The sequence below is a fragment of the Culex pipiens genome, chromosome 3 (assembly GCF_016801865.2).
Source record: "Culex pipiens pallens isolate TS chromosome 3, TS_CPP_V2, whole genome shotgun sequence".
Classification (NCBI taxonomy): Eukaryota; Metazoa; Arthropoda; class Insecta; order Diptera; family Culicidae; genus Culex; species Culex pipiens.
This window is the reverse complement of record NC_068939.1, coordinates 140880972-140901471: the sequence shown is the minus strand read 5'-3', so window position 1 is coordinate 140901471 and position 20500 is coordinate 140880972. Positions and strand designations below refer to the sequence as shown.

General features: G+C 39.8%; 4 protein-coding genes across 4 annotated transcripts; 2 read left to right on the top strand and 2 right to left on the bottom strand.

Moving 5' to 3' along the window:
• Nucleotides 1-3857: 3857 nt before the first annotated feature.
• On the top strand, nt 3858-4845 carry LOC120417541 (uncharacterized). The gene is made up of 2 exons (XM_039579623.2): nt 3858-4324; nt 4381-4845. The coding sequence occupies exons 1-2, from the start codon at nt 3968-3970 to the stop codon at nt 4843-4845; spliced, it is 822 nt and encodes a 273-aa protein (XP_039435557.1). The 5' UTR covers nt 3858-3967.
• A 9-nt stretch (nt 4846-4854) lies between these two features.
• On the bottom strand, nt 4855-6130 carry LOC120417540 (plancitoxin-1). Its single transcript, XM_039579622.2, has one exon. It carries the CDS (start codon nt 5992-5994, stop codon nt 4903-4905), a length of 1092 nt encoding a protein of 363 aa, XP_039435556.1. The 5' UTR covers nt 5995-6130; the 3' UTR covers nt 4855-4902.
• Nucleotides 6131-9521: 3391 nt separating this feature from the next.
• Nucleotides 9522-11531, bottom strand: LOC120417530 (transmembrane protein 68). Its single transcript, XM_039579612.2, has 3 exons — nt 10942-11531; nt 10709-10847; nt 9522-10651 (listed from the first exon to the last, which is right to left on the bottom strand). Exons 1-3 carry the CDS (start codon nt 11036-11038, stop codon nt 9874-9876), a joined length of 1014 nt encoding a protein of 337 aa, XP_039435546.1. The 5' UTR covers nt 11039-11531; the 3' UTR covers nt 9522-9873.
• A 4161-nt stretch (nt 11532-15692) lies between these two features.
• On the top strand, nt 15693-16906 carry LOC120417507 (protein HGH1 homolog). Its single transcript, XM_039579585.2, has 2 exons — nt 15693-15990; nt 16054-16906. The coding sequence occupies exons 1-2, from the start codon at nt 15736-15738 to the stop codon at nt 16876-16878; spliced, it is 1080 nt and encodes a 359-aa protein (XP_039435519.1). The 5' UTR covers nt 15693-15735; the 3' UTR covers nt 16879-16906.
• Nucleotides 16907-20500: the final 3594 nt, after the last annotated feature.

Here is a 20500-nt window from a genome sequence, read left to right as displayed (position 1 = left end):
GTAAGACAGTAAAGAGTTGAATAAAGAATGATAGATCAGAATGAGAACATTTTTTGGAAGCTTATGCTTTATTTTAAAAACAATACCGGTTATTTTATTAAGTTTTAGAATTAACGAGTTAACATGTGAAGACCAATTAAGCCTGCTGTCCAAAAGAATACCCAAATATTTAAATTCAGATACAATATCAATATCTGGAAACTCAATTTTAGTTTGAATTAATGGGTTAGGTGTAGAAAGGCTGGAATTTTTGATATTGATGATATTTGTTTTATTAATGTTCAATGTAAGTTTATTTATTCTAAAATATTCAGAAACAATCAAAAGGTCATGTTTCAAATTTAAATCATTTACAGAATTTAGTCTACTGTTATAAAATAAAGAAGAATCGTCGGCAAATAATCTAAGATCCCCTTTAAGAGGTAAACGAGAAAAGTCATTAAGATAAATAATAAAAAACAAAGGACCAAGTACAGAACCTTGAGGGACTCCAACATCAATTAAATTCATTAAACTACTTATTCCATTAAAACAAACAAATTGAGAACGATTTGTAAGATAACTTTTGAACAAGTCTAAAGCAACACCGTGAATACCTGCAAATTTAAGTTTTTCAAACAAAATACGTCTATCTACCGTGTCGAACGCTTTGGACAAGTCCAAAAACAGTCCCAACACGTCGTCACGATTATCAAGATCATGTTGAATTTTATTAACAAGATCAACAACAGCATTAAAAGTTGATGATCTTTCCCTAAATCCATATTCTGATGGCAGAAAAAAATATTACTATTTAAAAAGGTAGTTAAACGGTTGAATAATAATTTTTCGAAAACTTTGTTTATTGCAGAGAGCACAGAAATAGGTCTATAGTTGTTGAATGAGGAAGTGGAACCAGATTTATGAATTGGGGTCACTTTCGCAACTTTTAGTTTGTCAGGGTAAACACCAAGGATAATACATAAATTAAAAATTTCAGCAAGGACAGGAGAAATGATATGATTTATTTTTTTTAATGTAAAAGCATTAATATGATCATTACCGCAAGCAGTGTTATTTTTAAGTGAATTGATAATGTCAAAGATTTCAGTTTGACTAATGGGTGTAAGAAAGAAAGTAGAATTAGGACGTTTTAAAGTTTTGAATTTATTGATATTGTCATTAGGAAAGGAAGGAATTTTGTTTGCCATTTTTTCTCCAATAGAGGAAAAATAATTGTTGAATTTATTAGATATTAATTGAGCATTATTTATTTTTTCATCATTTCCAAAAGCATCAGTAATAAGCATTTCGGTTGGAAGTTTGGAATGAATTTTTCGTCCAAGAATATCATTAATGTTTTTCCAAGTATCTTTCGCATTAGTAGCGTTAGCAAATTTATTAGTGTAATATTGAGTCTGTAATGTGTTTGAGTAAGTGCGAATTTTGTTAGTTAAATCATGAATTTTTGAATCAATTTCGGAAGTACTTTTACCTGCAGCAAAGAGCTTATTTCTTTTTTTGCGCAAATTTTTTGAAGAATTTAATAATGTTTTGAGACCGTCCGAAAACCATGGACAAATATGTTTAGATTTCGATTTTAATTCAGTTATAATGGTACTCTCCTGAATAGATTTAGTTAAAGTAGAAATAAAATAGTTGTAAAATTCATTGGGATCATCAAAATTTCCCATATAAACAGGATTAAATCTCATTTCAAGTAACTGTTCTAAACGGACATAGTTGGTTTGATGTTTGTATGAAATTTTAGCTGATGTTGAAATGGGAGTAATGTCGAATAAAGATAAGATAAAATTATGATCACTGTCAGGATTAGTTATAGTATCGTTTGTAACAGTAAAATCATCGGTATGATTAAAAGCAACATGGTCTAAAATGGAACTGCTGGAAGGTCTGGTTATGTTGGTGTTGGTTAAGAGAAATCCATATGACGTCAAGATGTTAAGGTAATCAAGGAACTTATTTGAAGAAGAACTGGAATCAATGTTAATGTCTCCTACTAGCACATGTATGGAATTACTTGCAGATAAAATTAATTCTAAATGATTAAAAAAGTCTGTCAAATTACGATCGTCTGGTGGTCTATAATATGCTGATACTACTATTGATCTATTGTTACTAACACTAATTGAAATTTGAATAAAGTTTATTGGTTTAGGAACAGAGGAAAGTTCTAAGCTACAATTAGTTGTAAAAGTTAGATTATCCAAGACGAACACAACCAAACCCCCACCAGTACCATTTTTACGACAAGAAAAAACTGAATTGTAACCATCAATACGGTATAACTGAATAAGATCATTTGAAACCCACGTCTCACTGACAACGATCACGTCAGGTTTACGCTTTAACTGTTCTATTACAAATTTAAGCTGATCAAATCTCGAAATCTTACAAATGCTCCTTGCATTCACTTGAAAGATTAACAATCCACGAAAGTTACTAAAATCGCGGTCGTAATTATTTATGCTATCAAAAAGGAAATTATGGGAATGAAAATCAGGTAATGTCTCAATGTCTTCCATTCACAACTTACTGTTCCGATACAGTTACCTTAGACTGGACTGTCGCGCTGCCTTGGGCAGTTCCCTCTCGCGTAACCAACACGAACTCGATGTCAGCCAAGTCGCCAAGGTCAGCAACTCGGAAGCGTTTGTTGGACTCCGGGTGCGTGATCCAGGTAGATCCCTTGTAGATCCACGGACGCTGCAATCCAAGCTTACACAGATCCCAGGCCTTGGTGTGTATCTTGTGCTTCTCCGGCGTGAGATGATCCTGGACCAAGATGAACTTGTTTGGGGACCGGATGTCGATGTCCCGTGGAGCAATCGGTTTCTTGAGGGACCGGATGCACCGAATGAACCGACCTTTGTCTTCGACCCTCCAGAACTTCACCAGCACGGCGTCGGTACGTTTGTTGTTCTTGAAGACAAGTGGACGCACCTCCTTCACGTCGTCTGGCGTGTCGAACCCAGCGCGCTCGCAGACACCACGGAACACCTCCAGGTGTTGATTCGGACGTTCAAACTTGAATCCCTTGATAAGGACTTCCTCCTGCAACCGATCTTGGCGCAGGTCCTCGATTTCCCTTTTCAGCAGTCGGTTTTCCGCGGAAACGACGTCGACCCGATGCGCAAGCTGCAGCAGCTTCCCGTAGAGGTCCTTGTTTAGCTTTTCCAGGTCGTCCAGCTTTTGCAGCTTCGCGGAAATCTCCTGAAACTGCTGTGAGACGGTGGAATTCGCCGTCTCGGAGTTCGCCGACTTTCCGTTCTTCCCACCTTTGGAATTGATCGAGCGTCGGTCGGATCCGGTCATCCTAACCTCAATCTGCGACACGGTGAAATTTGAAGATGATTTCACCGAAAAGTGACCACAACTATTATTTAAATTGTAAAAAAAATCGCTGAGGCATAGTTTGGGGCATTACAAAAACTACTGCATTATTTTATTATTATTTTCACATAAAATATAAGAAATGTTCGTGAAAAACACAGGCAAAGTAAACCCCGGATAAAAAAAAATACATTTTCAAAAAAATTATAAAGTCAGATAAAACAAGTCAAACTTCCAAAACTTTCTTAAATTTTAAGAACCTTCTTCTTTCCAATACTTTTTAAAGATAAATGATTGGTTCACGTTGAAAAAATGATTTTTGACGAATTTTTAGATTGAATCCCGCCTACAGGCAGGGGTTAGGTTGTAGAGGGCTAAAATAATAATATTTTAATAACACAAAAACTACAAGCTTTTGTTTCCTGACTGTCAAAACATTCGAAAAAAAAAAAATGATCACCCTGCTGCAATTCTGTAACCTCACCCACATGTATCGTCAAATGACAGCTCTCTTCTTCTCCTTTGATGCGCAAAGAACCGTCGCAACTCACTGTCGCAGTTGAAAAGCAAAACACCATTTTAAGTGATTCGCAATATTTAAGATTTTAAAACTCCGCAACACGAGCCCACCAGCATGGACTACGACGCTGACGGCGACGCCGAGCAGGACCAGGAAGTGTCCAATGAAACCGTCGGGCCGGCGAATGGCTCCGTCCGGTGTTTCTTCCGGGTGTTTAAGCGAAAGTACGGCTCCCAACAGATGACCGCCGACGAGCGGTTCGGCGTGTGGCTTGTCCGCGCCCACAGCATCGACGAGTTTCGCACCAGTCTGTGGGAGCTGGTGCGGCCCCACGTAAAGCGCGCCATCGAGGTGGTGCAGCCGGGGGATGGGGGCAGAATTGGGTACGCGTTCCGTTGGGGCGGACCGGCCGACCCGAGCGAGGAAGATGCGCCACAATTTGTCACGTTTTGCGAGAAGAAAAATAAGAAGGTTTGGCGGATATTCGTGGTTTAACGGTTTATTAAAATTTAGTTAATTTAATGTAGGTCTACACGTGGAACCACATCACCAGCACACACACGCTGAAGCGGTGGCAGGATCATGAGATCATCCTAGTCATTCACGAGTACTCAACGGCACTTAAAACCAAAGCCGTCTATCAGATCGCGCTGAATACCTTTCTTGCGGCGGGTCTGAAGGCGGTGGCGAAGGCCAGCAGCAAACCCGTAGCGAAGAAACCTGCCGCGGTCAAAAGGCCGGTGCTTCCGCCGGCCGCCGACGGGTACAGCTTCCGGGATGAGGTTCGAGCGATGCGAGAGACGTTCTCCCAGATGCGAAGTCTCATGAACATCCTGGACAGCCGGCTCTCGCTGCTGGAGCAAAAGTGTGACGAAGCGACGATTGTCCCTGTTAGCATGGACACGACTGAGGAAGCTGCCGAGGATCCGCTGGTGAATTTTAGTCTCAAGGTGGAAATGCTCGACTGTGATGAAGACGAGGAAGACGACTAGTCAGAAGAGTCTCTTAGATATTAGAATACTTTATTGACCTGAACTGTAACGTTACTTTTAAATAAATCTTAAAAAACTAAAATCGAACCGCGGTTTGGGACAGCTCTCAACGCTGCCGACACTCCCGGCATACGCGGCCACCACGTCCGGCAGCTCGCTGCAGACGCTTCCTCCGCCGCGAACCTTCTGATGTTCCTGCCGATTAATGTCGCCAACGCAGATAAAACGTCGTTCCGAATCGCCCGACACGGCCCACTTGGAGTGATCCTGCAGCGTTTCAAAGCGAAACTGTTGTCCAATGGTGACGCCCTCGATGTTCAGGACGGTCCACTTTGGCTTGGAACAATCGCTGGGTAGATTTCCGGCCCCGTGTTGCCACGATTCCACGAGCAGGTTCGACTGCAGCGACGGAGCAATCAAGTCGGCGTACAGTTCCTTTTTGAAGTAGCGATTCTTGGCAAACGAGTTGAACGTCACCCCAGCTCGGGATCGCATCTGCAGGACGTTCCAGTGGGGTGGATTCGAGTCCGTCTTCATCCGGGTTGCCTCCACCAGCTTGGGAAAGCGCTCGCGCAGCTCGTCCGGAACGTGGTACGAGTACACGTGCGGTTCGTTCAGCACCAGTTGACCCCCGATCGCATCCATCTGGTCCGCTCCGAAGCTTACGCACAGAAAGCTCTGACCGTACATCCGACCCGTGTTCGGATAGTGATACTCCTGACCCAGCTCCGGCGGATACATTGGCACCGAGTGGATCAACCAGAACCCACTAGTCCCATCGGTAGCCACCACTCCCTTCGTGTGACCTCGCAGCCCGTCGGTTTTGCCCTCCGGAGGTTCATCGTTGTACAGCACCGCCAGCAAATTCTTTGCACCCAGCACCGGTCCCACCGTACGGCCTGGAATACTCTCGCTTTCGTTCACGTTCCGTGCGGACAGCTGCCAACCAGCGGAAGGCTGACCCGCGGTCACAAAGGTATAGTGAAGGCCAGCGGTCTCCGATCGACCCGCCGCCACTTTTTCCGGCAGTTTGTACAGATAGTACCAGTCGACCAAGTTGCCATTCTCGTCGCGGCAGCCCAATTCCGTGGAACCGGTTTGGTGGAGCCATATCGAGAGATGCAGCAGTGCTAAAAGTGCAACGCGCATGATTTTAACACTTATGTCTTTTAAAAAACTAGCACAAACTTTTAGAAAATAAAGATTGAACCATGAGAAAAAGGACAATAGTCAAGCGATATGTATGTAGTATAAATCTAACAATAAGGTAGAGAGGCGAAATTGCGCGCGATTTGCACTGATCAAAGGATGAGAGAAAACTGATCACAGAAAAAAACGGGTGAGATGAGATGAGAGAGACTTGTGAGAAGTATTCACATTGCATGCGAGACAAATGTAAGGGTAAAACAAGTTCAAGTAAGTTATGACAAATAATATTACGTTAAGCCTCTGAATGGCATCATTCCCGGTCGGCCATTTGGCGGCCATGTTTGTTTTCGAAAAAAGGTGCAGGTGGTTATGTTCTACATGACCAATATGACAAAGAACATTGTAGAAAACTCCTAAAAAATGTTCTATTTATATTTTTTTTAATTGTTTCCTGTTTATTTAATCCTAAATAATTCATTCTAATTAAATATTTTCAATCATTGGCACCTCAATCGGAAAATGTCCCTCCGGGAGAACCTCCCAGAGGAAAACGGCCACTCCAGGTTGTGGTCACCACTATCAAAATGGTAATTTTCATGTCCAGTATCAAAAACCTTGAATTTTGATACCCATATTTCCCAAAATCGTATGGTTCGATAAATGTACCCTCGGGAGATTGTTCCCCAGGGCACTGGCCACTCTAGGATGTGGCCAATATCCTACCAATTTGGTCTCCTTACCAATTTGGTGCTAGCTTATATAGTTCGCACAAAATGTGGGAACCATGGTGCAACATTATCGCGTGACAGTTCCAAGAAAGTAGGAGACGAGGCAAAATTTTTCTGTGCTAAACAAAGAAATAAAAAAAATCTTTTTTTAAATCTAAAAGAAGTAAAAAATACAAATTATTAATAATCTAGGTGTGGATATCTAATCTAAAAAATGCTCCATGGGCATCTGATTTTTATTTAAAATTAAAAAAATTATAGAATTTTCAATTTAGTTTTGTTTAATGCTTGAACTATTCAATTTTCAAATTTTGTAAGTTTAAGAAAAAAACAAATCTAAAAATTCAAGAAGTTAAAAATGTAATAAATAAACAATTCAATAATTTCAGAATTTAGAATTTTAAAATACCAAAGAATTTGAGAATTCAATGATAAAACAACTAAAGTACTACGAAATTAATTAACTTAAGAACTAACTAAGAAGATAAGAAAATAAGATAAGAAAATAAGAAGATAAGAAGATCAGAAGATAAGAAAATAAGAAGATAAGAAGATAAGAAGATAAGAAGATAAGAAGATAAGAAGATAAGAAGATAAGAAGATAAGAAGATAAGAAGATAAGAAGATAAGAATATAAGAAGATAAGAAGATAAGAAGATAAGAAGATAAGAAGATAAGAAGATAAGAAGATAAGAAGATAAGAAGATAAGAAGATAAGAAGATAAGAAGATAAGAAGATAAGAAGATAAGAAATTCAGAATTTAGGAATTTGAAGATTAAAAAAAATTAAGAATTTAAGCATTTCACAATTCTAGAGTAAATTTTCAACACAATCTTTGAGGAATGGGTGGCTTACATAGGAGCAATTCTCTACAAAATCGGTCTTTTTAATTTAGAATTTCATACAAAAACGATGTATGAAAATTCCAAAATCTGTATCTTTTGAAGGAATTTTTTGATCGATTTGGTGTCTTGGGCAAAGTTGTAGGTATGGATATGAACTACACTGGAAAAAAATAGTAATAAAATTTTTGGTCATTTTTCATGTAACTTTTTGTCACTAAAACTTGATTTGCAAAAAAACACTATTTTTATTTTTTGATATGTTTTAGGGGACATAAAATGCCAACTTTTCAGAAATTTCCAGGTTGTGCAAAAAATCTTTGAGCGAGTTATGAATTTTTGAATCAATACTGATTTTTTTCAAAAAATCGAAATATTGGTCGCAAAAATTTTTCAACTTCATTTTTCGATGTAAAATCAAATTTGGAATCAAAAAGTACTTTAGTGAAATTTTGATAAAGTGCACATTCTACACATTTTTGAAAATAGTCGCACTTTTTCATTTTTTTAAATTAGTGCAGCACATGTTTGCCCACTTTTGAAAAAAATATTTTTGAAAAGCTGAGATATTCAACATTACGCCCTTTTAAAATGTTAGTCTCGGTTTAAAAAAATTAAAAATATTTTTTTTCGAAAGGATCGCAAAATTTCACGAATGTAACATATTTTAACATAGTAAATTGGACCATTAGTTGCTGAGATATCGACGTTAGAAAATGGTGGTAATCCTTGGGTGAGACTTGGAAAACACAAATTTTCATGTTTTTAAACATTTGCATGGCAATATCTCAGCAACTAAGGGTCGTATCAACAAAGTTCAGAAATGCAAAATATAGAGAATTTTCTCAGCTTTTCAAAAATATTTTGGGCAAACATGTGTACTAATTTTAAAAAATGAAAAAGTGCGACTATTTTTTAAAAAGTTACCTAAAAATGGCCTTAACTTGAAAACGGTGCACTTTATCAAAATTTCACTAAAGTACTTTTTGATTGCAAATTTGATTTTACGTCGAAAAATAAAGTTGAAAAAAATTTGCTACCAATATTTCGATTTTTTGAAAAAAATCAGCATTGATTCACAATTTTTTAACTCGGTCAAAAATTTTTTGCACAACCTGGAAATTTCTGAAAAGTTGGAATTTGATGTCTTTAAAACATATAAAATAAATTAGAAATAGTGTTTTTTTTTGCAAATCAAGTTTTAGTGACAAAAAGTTAAATAAAAAATCCCCAAAATGTTTTTACCGTGTATCATTTTTTCCAGTGTAGTCCGTATCCATACCTACAACTTTTCCGAAGACACCAAAGCGATCAAAAAATTCCATCGAAAGATACAGATTTTTGAATTTTCATACATAATTTTTGTATGGACAGCAGCCAAATTTGCATGGAAAATTATATGGACAAACTAATGATGCAAAATGGCTTCTTTGGGCATACCGAAGGCACCAAAAAAGTTTCAGTCGGATTAAAAAATACAAAAAAAATCGAATGACCGAAATCTGAGATAACTGCTCATAGATAGGAACTTTGAATCTTCTTTTTTGAAAAGAATTGAAAACTTCAAGAATTTAGGAAATTTGAAAGTTGGAAAGATCAAAATTTCAAGAATTTAGAACTGTTTGAATTTTAAAATTTATTTTTGCTTGCGCAAATTAGATAATTAGGGGAAATTCTCGTATGTTTGGCAGGTTTAGCACTCGCTCCTAATTCCATCCAATTCGCTGATTTTCACTATTTAAACAACTAATTTTGCAAAACTTCGATAGAAACTTGCTTGCTCACTTCTTATTGAGCTATTTATCACTCGATTTCAGTTGAAAACGCTTTTAATGAACTGTAATTGAATGTCAAAGTCCTGACCTGCCAAAATTAGAGGCACGCTGGAATTAGATGCTGACTTCGGGCTTGTCAAAAATAGGTTAAATAATGCTCAGCTGTAAAATCCAAAACAAGTTTTTAATTTCACACACAATTGTGCATCACTATATTTTGTCTCATTCAATTTTACATGCATTCTTAATTCTAGTAGTACGGTGCCTAATGTTAATCCTTTGGGCTTATTTTTTCACGCCAATTTCCCTCCAAGTTCATAAATATTGCTAGGTTCTTACGTAGATAGCATTTTTACAGTAACTGTGATGAATGAGTGCGCGCGTTCACCTTCCTAGTGCAATAGCTTTGTTTGCCCTCATCTTTGCTTGTAAATAACTTTTAAAAATCAATGTTTGAAAATGCAAGTACAACACCGTTAACACTAAAATACCTTAAGATCAGCCTAATTCTCATACAATAATTTCCATGCATTTTAGTCCCTCTTATCCGGCCGCGACACGAACCGGTCCTTCAAGCCGTGCAGGATGCTGCCCGGTATTCGCTGGTGCTTGTTGATCAATCTTTCGACAGCGTACGCGACCCGCTCCTGCAGCTGCTCGGGCGTGAGCGTCGGATCGTACGGGATGGGCTCCCCCAGGTGGGTTCGGAACTTGACGGGGAAGCCTCCGTACACGGGCCGGACGGGAAAGCGGACCGCGTTGTACAGCCGGATGAACAGCGACTGGGCAAAGCCGACCGAGCGGAAGCCTTCGCGCAGGTTCTCCGTGAACATTGGAATGATGGGGGCTTTGGATTCGATGGCCACCTTGGCGAAGCCGATTCGACGGCGCCACAGGAGTTCGTAGTTGTTGTCGCCGAACTGGGCCTCGTAGACACCGCCGGGGGCGATCGACAGGAGGTTGCCTTCCTTGAGGACGCTGGAGCAGGACTGGATCGAGCCGGGGCTGACCTTCATGATGCGGCCCATCAGGTTCCAGCCGGGCAGCTTCTCCAGGAAGCGGTCTCCGACGGTGTAGATGAGGCGGGATCGTTTCAGGTAGATCCGCGCGACTAGGTAGTACATGTCTATGGGGATTGCTCCGTGGTAGTAGATGATAAGGGCTGGGCCGGTTTCGGGGAGGTTTTCCAGCCCGCACACCTCGTACCCGTGGAAGATCCACCCGTGGGCGTCCCACAGCACCGAAAGAATCGTCCGGGCCACATCCCACCCGTTGAAGTCGCCGTCGTTGTACACCTGAAGGATGAAGCGGCTGGAAGAAGCGATCGTATGAATCAGCTCAATCGAATGTGTCTTTACTACGACTTACCGATGTAGCTTAAATACGTAGCAAATTGATATGCTAAAGTAAATCAGCAACACAAAGAGGGACGGCAGGATAAAGGTAAGCAGCAACGGGGTCAGCAATCGGTACAACCAAATCGAATAGTCCAAGTCGACGTACTGACCTGTGTGTGAATAATAAACGCAAACTGAATTAAAACTGTTTCTTTCTGCTAAAATTGAACCCCGTTCGTCATCTCACACTCTCTTAATACTTGCCTATATAGCTAAAGATCGTCGAGTTCTTGACGGCTTCATTGTTCAGCGTTATAAGCTCCTCTGCGACTGTGCCCATTGTTGTACCCGCTAGCAGCATCACGTCATGAACTCGACTTAATTAGTCGTCTATACTGAACGCCCCAGCGCAGTGTCGCGACTTAAGCTCAGCCCCTGCGACAGCACTATGTTACATGACTAATCGACGCGCGCGCTCTGGAACTTTGTTGTTTGACCCGTGCGTGGCCCTTGGCCGATTTTGCTCCTCTGTCCGGCTGTGTTATTATGTCCGCAGGTCACGTCTCCCCTCCGAAAAAAAAATCTTAGTGATTAGCGCTGTTAAGCTCCGCGGCTTAAGAACGTCCAAGGCCAAGGACGGCTTTCACTTGACCACCTTCAACAACACTGTCCAAATGTTGGCGTCGTGACCCCGAAATCGATGACGGTGGTTAAACAAACTGTCTTGTTGTTGTCCTCATTCTGGGAGGGGCGGGCCGGCAGGTTCCGGTGGGTGGGCCTAGGGTTTTGAGGTGGGTCTGCCACAGCGACGACTAGGGCGATTGATCCGCGGTCTAATGGTTTCGCGAGACTGCCGACTGACGGCCGTCGATGAGTGCGCGAACTTATTTCGACTCAAGCGTATGTGGGGTAGGGTTGAGAGGGCGGTTTTTGACGTAGGTTTAGTTGTTAGCACTTCTTTATTTCTGGAGTTTTTTTTTTAAATGTCCAATAAACCAAAATTTTTTTTTTGCTTTTTGGGTGTTTTTTAATACCCCTGACTCAAGGCGGTTTTAAAAACACTCAAAGAGCAAAGACTGAAAATTTGATTTATTGGACCTATTCAAAAAAAAAAAAAGCTCCAGATTTAATAATTTCTTTTCCGAAGTCTTGAAAAAGTTGTATGGAAATACGATGTCGACTGGCGTTGAACCCAGATCATTTGGGACAATAGGCGAACATGCATTTCCAATACTGTCGAAAAACACGATTTAGGGTGCAGAGAAACCAAACACAGGTCATGGCGTTCTTTGGTACAAGGCGTTCGAAGGTTCTTATGGGTTTAGAACCTTTTTGGTTTTAGAACATTCAAATTCCAAGTATCGATAGTCCGAGACAGTCCAATATAATAAAAAAAAATCCTACCAATCCAAGTTGGTAATTTGGAAAAGAATCAACTCCACCTGAATCTGATCATCAACACCATGACAACCGTCTATTGCCGGCCGCTCCCATCTCCACCGCACACCAGGGACAAGGGTAGGGGATTTGGAAGACGGAATTGTTGATGTTCGACTTTTTCAACATGATGAGGGAAAATCTCCACGGTGTCCTCAAGCAAGTTTCGCTTGGAGTTTGACCGTTTTTTGGGAAGGTTAATGGCCTAGGCGAGTGGTAAAGACCGTTTGCATTGTTTTTTTCAAGTTCGAATTGTTCTGTGTTCTCATTTCTAATGGGAATGCTTTCAATTCTTCTTATCTCTTACTGGATGAATTCTATAAATCGCTATAAATAAACCAAAAGTGCAAAAGTGAAAAAGTGCAAAGTCATCGTCTAAAAATAGACGGCGTCCTATCTCACCCATCAAAATGAAGGAGATAAGGTTTCGATGGAGGAAAAGTGAAAAACGTAAAAATATCGACGCCCCCCTATTCACACTTGTATTCTCGTCTGATTCTTGGATTCAACTATATCCATCTAAATCCTCCTCAAGCTACGAATGCTCCACGGTCAAGTAGAAAGCATTTTGCTTGCCAATTCCAAAAGAACGGGGAATCGAACCGCGCCGTGAGCTTCATATTTGTCATTCATTATAATTCAATGAGTCCAGAACTTTCTCGTTGGGACCAGATATGAATCGAACCTCGATCGAACCCATGACCCTTCACTTACACAGCGAGCATCGTAACCAGGCGGCCACGACTGCTCTATTCCTACATATCTGGAGTTTTTTTTTAAAGGTCCAATAAACCAAATTTCCAGTTTTTGATTTTTGGGTGTTTTTGAAACCGCCTTGAGTCAGGGTATTTAAAAACACCCAAAAAGCAAAAACTGAAAGTTTGGTTTATTGGGCCTTTAAAAAAAAAAAACTCCAAATATTATGCAATATTCGAAACTAAAAAAGTATTGTCTTGAGGAGGTTTTTTTTATCGAATTACAAAAAAAAACTTCTATAAAATACAAAAAAAAAGGTCCAACACTGGCCCACTGACCCCATCTTCATTCATTCGAATTGTCAAAGTAACGAGAGATGGAGAGAGAAAAGTTTACGTGCGCAAAAAATATTCCACAAAACAGAGCGATTTGCCACCCCAACAACAAGCATTCAGCCAGAGGTGCAAAAAGAAAGAGAAGATATTCGAGTCGAGAGAGATTCTGATAAAAAGAGTTCAGAGAAAGAGCAACAATAACAGCCAAACAGATGATATCTGTCATGTGACGGACAAATGTCGCAAATGCACGGAAAAGTTTGAAGAATGACTTGAAATTTACAGATTTTTTTTTGCGTAAAATTACAAAATTACCTTGTCAGATTCGCAAATTCGTCAGGAACGGCATTCGAATGAATTCGGTTTCGCTAATTGGAATGACTGTCAGCCGTGAAATGTACGTGACCTCGTGCACAGAAATCGTCGAAAATTGGTTTTAATTCTTAACATCAGTTTGATAACTGATTTTTATTTTTCTAGTGCTTTTATTTCGAATACGCATGGATTAGCGAAACTTGGCTTAGCGAATGAGCTCTGAATTCGTCCTAAAACCCTGAAATTTAGTTGAAATTGCTAATTTCATTGTTGTTTGAGAACATCACATTTTATCCAATACTCGCATTTGTAAATAGAGTCAAGAATGGATTATCCGAACCCTCTATTATACGAAGTTTCGATTATCCAGAATTCGATTATCTGAAGTTTTGTATGGAAATTCTCAGATATTTTTGTTTGTAGCGGGCAACAAGCAAACTGTCTAAAAATATTTAATTAATTATTGTGGAACCCCCTACAGCGTGGTGCAGACCCATAATGCTATGCAATGCTATTTGCATTTGTAGATAACAAACATTTTAATAAATAACAGTTTCGGTATCAATAGTAGCTAAATTTTGCATCAGATTTCACAAGATTAATGTTTTTGGAATCCAACAATAAAGTTCCACAAAATTCCATACCTGACCAATATTGTGCGTATTCCCGAAAAGGACACGCGGCATACCAGCCTCGAAACGACGCGTCGGACTTTCGGCAAATGCGCGCTGTCAAATCCCATACTGTGCGTTTTGTTTTTGTTGATCTTCTTCTTCGAATTGCATGACATTGTTGCAGGGAATATTTATTATTCCACCAAAAGTGCAGAAAATCGCTGGCAACAGTGTCTGCGGCACATTCTGAAATGCCGCGAGGCGTGTACCTTCGAGAGAAACGGACAATATTTATAATGGAGCACCCGATTCGAGTGGTAGAAATGACAGTTCTCCCATAAGGAATAAATTGTAGAAAAAAAACTGGTCGAATGGAAGTGCTCCATTTGTAGCATAATTGTCAAAAGAAGTAAAATTTGGATAAATTTCCCAAAATCTAACAAAGCCGATCGCAGTCTTTTACGAATCAGCTCTGAGCGACTAAGTGCAATCGGCCTCTCTGAGTCTAACTATGAGCCATTCAAGTGAGCGATTGGTATAGAAGGGTCTTTGGTTTTCAGCTCACCAATCATTCAGCAGTTGAAAAATCCTTAAAATCTAAAATTGCACTTTTATTAAAAACTTCATAATTTAAGTCTAAACTTTGTGTAAACTTTCTTCGGAAATAAATCGAATTTTCGCGGCGACTTGCAAACTTATCAACACTAATTCTGAGTGTAACAAGTTGTGTTGAACGCGAGGATTAACGTCAGTGAAAAATATTTTGTCGCTCTGGCACCAAATCGAAACGAGCGATTTCCACTCTCGCCGCACTTTTTCTCTCCGCCTTTTTTGTCAAGCTTAATAGCATCAGCGCTTGCGTGATGCCGTTGGAGTTTTTGGATGATGATTTTGACCACTTCTGAAGATAAAAATAGTGCATATTTTATTTTGTTTTTAATTAAATAAACAAAAAAAAGTTGGTTCATCCACCGACATAAATTTTCGTCAATTAAAACAATATGGAGGCATCACAACAAAGTTGGCTTACACACTGATCGAGTAATACCAAATTAAGGTTGACAGAAAAAGGCGGAGAGAAAAAGTGCGGCGAGAGTAGAAATCGCTCGACTCGGTTTAGTGCCAGAGCGACAATAACTAAAGAAAACATCATGAGTTCATCCTCCACTCTTTGGTATTTTCGGAAAAGTTTAGGATTTGACCAGAACTCAAATAGAAAAAGTTTTCAATGTGTGAACAATAAGTTACTCAAAATTGAACAAAAAAAAAGCACATAAAAAATCATTCCGTCCTAATTACGTAACACGTTGAAAATTAAGTAATTTTTAAACTTTAAATTTAAATTTTTAAATCAAAGTTTTTAGAACGCTGTATCTTTTATTAGAAGCAATTTACCTTTTTTAAATCATTATTTATGCACAAAAAAACGTAATATTTATTTTTGTTTTACTATGATTATTTTTATCTTATTGAATAATTAAATTTTATAAGAGATTTTTACAACCTTTGGTAACCCCTGCTCATAGTCTTTTTCACGTGATTCTCGGCGCTCTCTCACACACACCCTTCATCTCTCTACCTAACGCACGTGTTCGTGACATTTCTCGCGTATCGGCGCAAAAACAAAAACAACCTCCTCAGCACATTGTGGTGAATCTGCGATGGAAGCACTCCGCGAAATAACCCCGTTCCTGCACCGGTCGGCCCGGCTAGACCTAAAAGCTGTGTCTCTTACGCACGTACTGGGACTAACCGGCTCCAAGGATGGCATCCTGTTGCTCGCCCAGTGCGTTGAGTTGTTGGACAATCTAGTTGGGTTGACCGAGGACGAGTCCGAGCCGGTGCGCAAGGATGCCGTGCTGGCACTGGTCAATTTGTCCGCCGAGGAGGAGGCCGCTGGGGCGTTGGTGAAGCAGGTGGGTTGATATGGGACTTCAGGGGATGTTGGAATCTGTAGTAATTTTATGTTTGTCTTTCAGTTGGCTCACAAACTGGTACCTCTGGGTTACGCTGCCATTCTGGACGAGAACTCAAAGTTGTCCGACCCGTGGAGCATGGTCCTGTGCAACATTACACGTCCGGAGCATCTGGTGGAGGCAGTTCTGGAAGAACTGCTCAAGATTGAACATTCCATCGATAAGTTAACGACCTGTTTTACGCGAATCAGCTACAACAAACAGAAAGGCCACCTCAACTACTTAGGTCCGTTGTTCAGCAATCTGTCGCAGAGCAAACGTGGCCGTGACATCTTCTGTGATCAAACCACGGGACTGCTGTCACGAATCGTCCCCTTCGTACACCACGAAGCTAGTATCGTCCGCCGAGGAGGTGCCGTCGGAGTGCTCAAAAACGTCTGCTTCGACTCAACCGTTCACGACTGGCTGCTGAGCGACGGAGTTGACGTACTACCATTCATCCTCCTTCCACTGGCCGGTCCGGAAGAGTTCGATGACGAAACGAACGACAAACTGCCCGTCGAGCTGCAATATCTCGGGCCGGACAAGCGCCGCGAGGAGGACCCGGACGTGCGCAAAATGCTGGTGGAATCGTTGGCCCAACTGTGCGCCACTCGGCGGGGTCGTGAATATCTGCGCGCCCGGGGCACGTACGAGATTCTGCGCGAGCTGCACAAGTTCGAGTGCGGAACGGAAGGCGGGGACGCGCGGGTGCTGGCCGCGTGCGAAAACGTGGTCGATGTGCTGATTCGAACGGAAACCGAAATCGGCGAGGACAATTTGAAAACGCTGGAAATACCGGACGATGTGCTGACGAAAATCGAAGCGTTGAATAAAGAGAGCGATTGATTTATGAAATTTATTTTTATTTAAATTATATTCAATTCATTTCTAGATGACTTTTTTGGGACCCCAAAACGACCCGAATTTCAAAATTCTCGTTCTCGTGTTACCGTATACGTCAGAGATATGTACGTCATTTTATTGAAAAGTGAAAATAACAAATTTCTGACTAGGGACTCGTAGTCGGGCAGTAGTGGAAAAATATGGATGCTAAAAATGGCAAAAGGTAGGTTTTTTGTCCTCTATCTGCCCACCAGGATATTCCCCCGGGGGTCAAATTGGTTCCGGGACAATCCGTTTTGTCTTACAGTTTTCTTTGGAATCTAATCTAATCTAATCGAACAAAAGCGCAGCCAGTCCGAAGAAAGCATCCTGGAAGAACTTGGGGTTAGATTACGCCCCAAGTTATTTCTTGTTAATATTAATTATTGCAGTACACTTGAGTAACCCCGAAGATGTATTGCATAAATTAAAGCGGCCAGGCCTACTGCGTTGCATTAACCGCAGACAGATTCTGAGAACGGAGCACATTTCACAGAATCTACAGGGGAGGAAGGATGCGTGGACATACCGTACCAAACGCTCCTGTTTACGGTTTCATATTTGTTTTGTATAATGTGTTAAGTGTAAAATATAGTGTGGTTATATAATCAATTAAATATAATAATGCAATATAATGATCATTCGCAATTCGCAATTCGCAATTTTCAGTGTAAGAACGGGCCTTGACCGATCTTATGCACTAGGTTCCCGACGAACACGCACTGCCCTTACACCTACATCTCACCCTTGCTCTGAGTCAGTACGAGCAGCACGCTAGAACACGCTTTGAGTGTTCGTGCCAGGCATGCACACCTTCTTTTCCGGTTACGCATTTTAACTCGGCCGGGGGTGGTACATTACGTAGGGTTTGATGTAAGTATAAGCGCCTAACCATTTATAGTGTGCCTATCAACATTTATTAAAGCAAAAACTGTTTTATTTTTAGTTTGAATTCAAAAACTTATTGTTATTTACTGTGTATTGTTTTCTCCTGAAATCTTCCCTATTGTTGAGTCTGTTTATCTGTTGCTAATTCTTTTGTCGCGGTGTTTTGTTACAATTTTTGGTCCTAAGCATGTTATAAAAGTTTACCAAAAATACAATAGTAATATTTGTGTTAATCCTTTAACCATTTCATAAATTGAGTAAGGGCTCAAACCTCATTTGTTTGAAAAAAAGGGTGAAGATTGAAAATAATAGACAGTAAAAGAGAATTTATTTTATCTAAATCAAGTATCAATAGTAAGAGAATGATGAGCGTATTTTAAAGAATAAAAATGAGAAGCTAGATGTATTAGATGTAAAATTAGACAATAGTTAATAAATAGAGATACAAAACAAGCTTAGATTAAAGTAATGATAATTTATAGGACAGATAAAGAATTATTCAAATAAATAAATTCGCAATAAAATCAAAAACCCGATTTAATCCCACCAGGGGTGAGATAGAGCCTTTCTTACTAAAGAATATAACATCTCTCAATTCACAACATCGACTTGATACAAAAAATCTTATGATGAAAGCAAGGTATTATTAATGATGTGTTTTCTAAAAGAAATTGAAAATGCAATTTTCACCTATCTAATATTTTTAATCGTACAAATTCTTAGCTTCCAATGCGCAAGTGACGACACACACCGCGGTTTTGGTTTTCTAGTTTTGGTACGAGCCCAAAAACCGAACAAAGCAGGCGCAAAGCAAAACCGAGTTAACCGCACAGTGGGAAGCTTGCCATTCAGCGTCTACGAAAGTGAGAGAGTCAGAGATAGATATTTTTACAACCGCACCACTACACACTCAATCGCAATACCTTAGGTAGATAGCCATTGGCGTCGCGAGCATTGAAAACTTTGAAAACGATATAAAGCTTAGAAGCTTCGAAAGCTCCTATTGGAATCCAATGAACTCTGTTAAATAAAACGACACGACAAATGAAGCCTACTTAAAGGCGATTTTAGGAGCACACGGGAAACAAATTGATTGTACCCGGATGAATGTCCTATGTCAAAAAAGTTTTTGCATAAACATTGGACAGTTATGCAAAAACGGACAGAGCAAAAGAAACCGAAAAGCTACGATATCTTACATGTTGAAGGAAACATCGGTAGACAAGCTACTACGAACGAGTATAAGTCGAGCCGAAACATATGCGCCAGCATTCTCGCGCCAGTATTCGAAGCTCAACTTGACAACTTGTCGACTTGGCGACGAAGCGTCGAAAATCGATGCAGTGTGATTTTTTAGCGATTTTTCGGTTTAAAATTCATGCTGAATCGACATATTTACGAAGCTGGAAATGACGTCCTGGCTTAAAGTAAAACCTATACCTTTCTTTAGTAAGAAAGGCAAAAAGATTAGGCGAATGATAAATAGACTTGATATTACTAGTACATTAAGGAAAAGTATATTTTTAAAGAAAAAAAAACAAAACAAAGTTTGTTACAGCAGTATCAATTGATAGAAAAGAGTGGAAAAGCTTTGAGAGATAAGAGAATCAAAAGTTAGTAAAATTAAAAACAAATGTTGGATATTAAATAGAAGAATCAGTGAAGAATTGGGAATCAGAAGAGCAAAATAAAAATAGAAGATAGGTGGTAGCTGAGAATGAAGAGAAGAGAAACCCCGTTGTGCGATGTTTCAGGTACATCCACAGCAGTTGACTCAACATACTGCGAATCAAAACAATACCGTCTACAATCACAAATTACTTCCCTTTCCCACATTGTCGCGCCCCTTTCTTTTAGCCGTCTCGACTCTGACCCGCGGTGGTCAAAGGTTTACGATCCGTTTCCACAGGCCACCAGCTAGGTCATCATGAAAACCAAGCCAACGTGGAGGTAAGAAAATAGGACACTCGCAAGGAACCAGAGCTATACTGTTCTGATCAAGATAATTCGGATGATCTAACAGAACTACGGATGTAGTTAGTTACGCTCCTTCCAGGATGTTCCTTACGTGGACGTCAACCGAAGAGCACGCAACAAGGTCAGTGCCATTGCATGCTCTTAGGTATCAATCCTTGGCCTGTAATAATGCAATATAATGATCATTTTATAAAATCCCTTCACCTATATATACTAGAGAGCCTATATGGAGAGGCGAAATGTCACTCTCAGGGTTCCAATCGAACTGTCAAAAAAAATATAAATAATATATTTTTGAACAAATATTGTTGATTTTTTTTCGTAGTTTTATTAGAGGTACGGACAACTATTTGACCTTATTTTTTTAAACCTTTATTCAGTAAACATTTTTTGTATTTTCTAAGAATATTTTTTTGTACAAACTCAACAACATGATTTTGAGGAGGAAATTCTGCCGCGTCGATTGTCACATAAAAAATGTTACTTTAGTCTATTTTATGTACTTTTACACACAAAAAAAAGTTTCCGGACAAATATTTGACTCACTGTATGAGATACACCCTCAATGAAGTGTATTAATAACGCTTATGAGCTCATAACTCTTGATAGGGTTGTCAGATCTTCAATCTTTTGGATGCGTTAGATTGTTTTTTATTTCCCCAGTCAGGGTTGCATGATAGATCCGTACAAAGTTTTCACCAAAATATATGAGATCTGGTTT

Excerpts from the sequence above, each read along its gene's own strand:
- LOC120417541 (XM_039579623.2), top strand. The coding sequence starts at position 3,968 with ATGGACTACGACGCTGACGGCGACGCCGAGCAGGACCAGGAAGTGTCC. Across the intron at positions 4,325-4,380 it reads GCGAGAAGAAAAATAAGAAG|GTCTACACGTGGAACCACAT; the intron begins GTTTGGCGGATA and ends AATTTAATGTAG.
- LOC120417540 (XM_039579622.2), bottom strand. The coding sequence starts at position 5,994 with ATGCGCGTTGCACTTTTAGCACTGCTGCATCTCTCGATATGGCTCCAC.
- LOC120417530 (XM_039579612.2), bottom strand. The coding sequence starts at position 11,038 with ATGCTGCTAGCGGGTACAACAATGGGCACAGTCGCAGAGGAGCTTATA. Across the intron at positions 10,848-10,941 it reads GACGATCTTTAGCTATATAG|GTCAGTACGTCGACTTGGAC; the intron begins GCAAGTATTAAG and ends ATTCACACACAG. Across the intron at positions 10,652-10,708 it reads TACGTATTTAAGCTACATCG|CCGCTTCATCCTTCAGGTGT; the intron begins GTAAGTCGTAGT and ends CGCTTCTTCCAG.
- LOC120417507 (XM_039579585.2), top strand. The coding sequence starts at position 15,736 with ATGGAAGCACTCCGCGAAATAACCCCGTTCCTGCACCGGTCGGCCCGG. Across the intron at positions 15,991-16,053 it reads CTGGGGCGTTGGTGAAGCAG|TTGGCTCACAAACTGGTACC; the intron begins GTGGGTTGATAT and ends TTTGTCTTTCAG.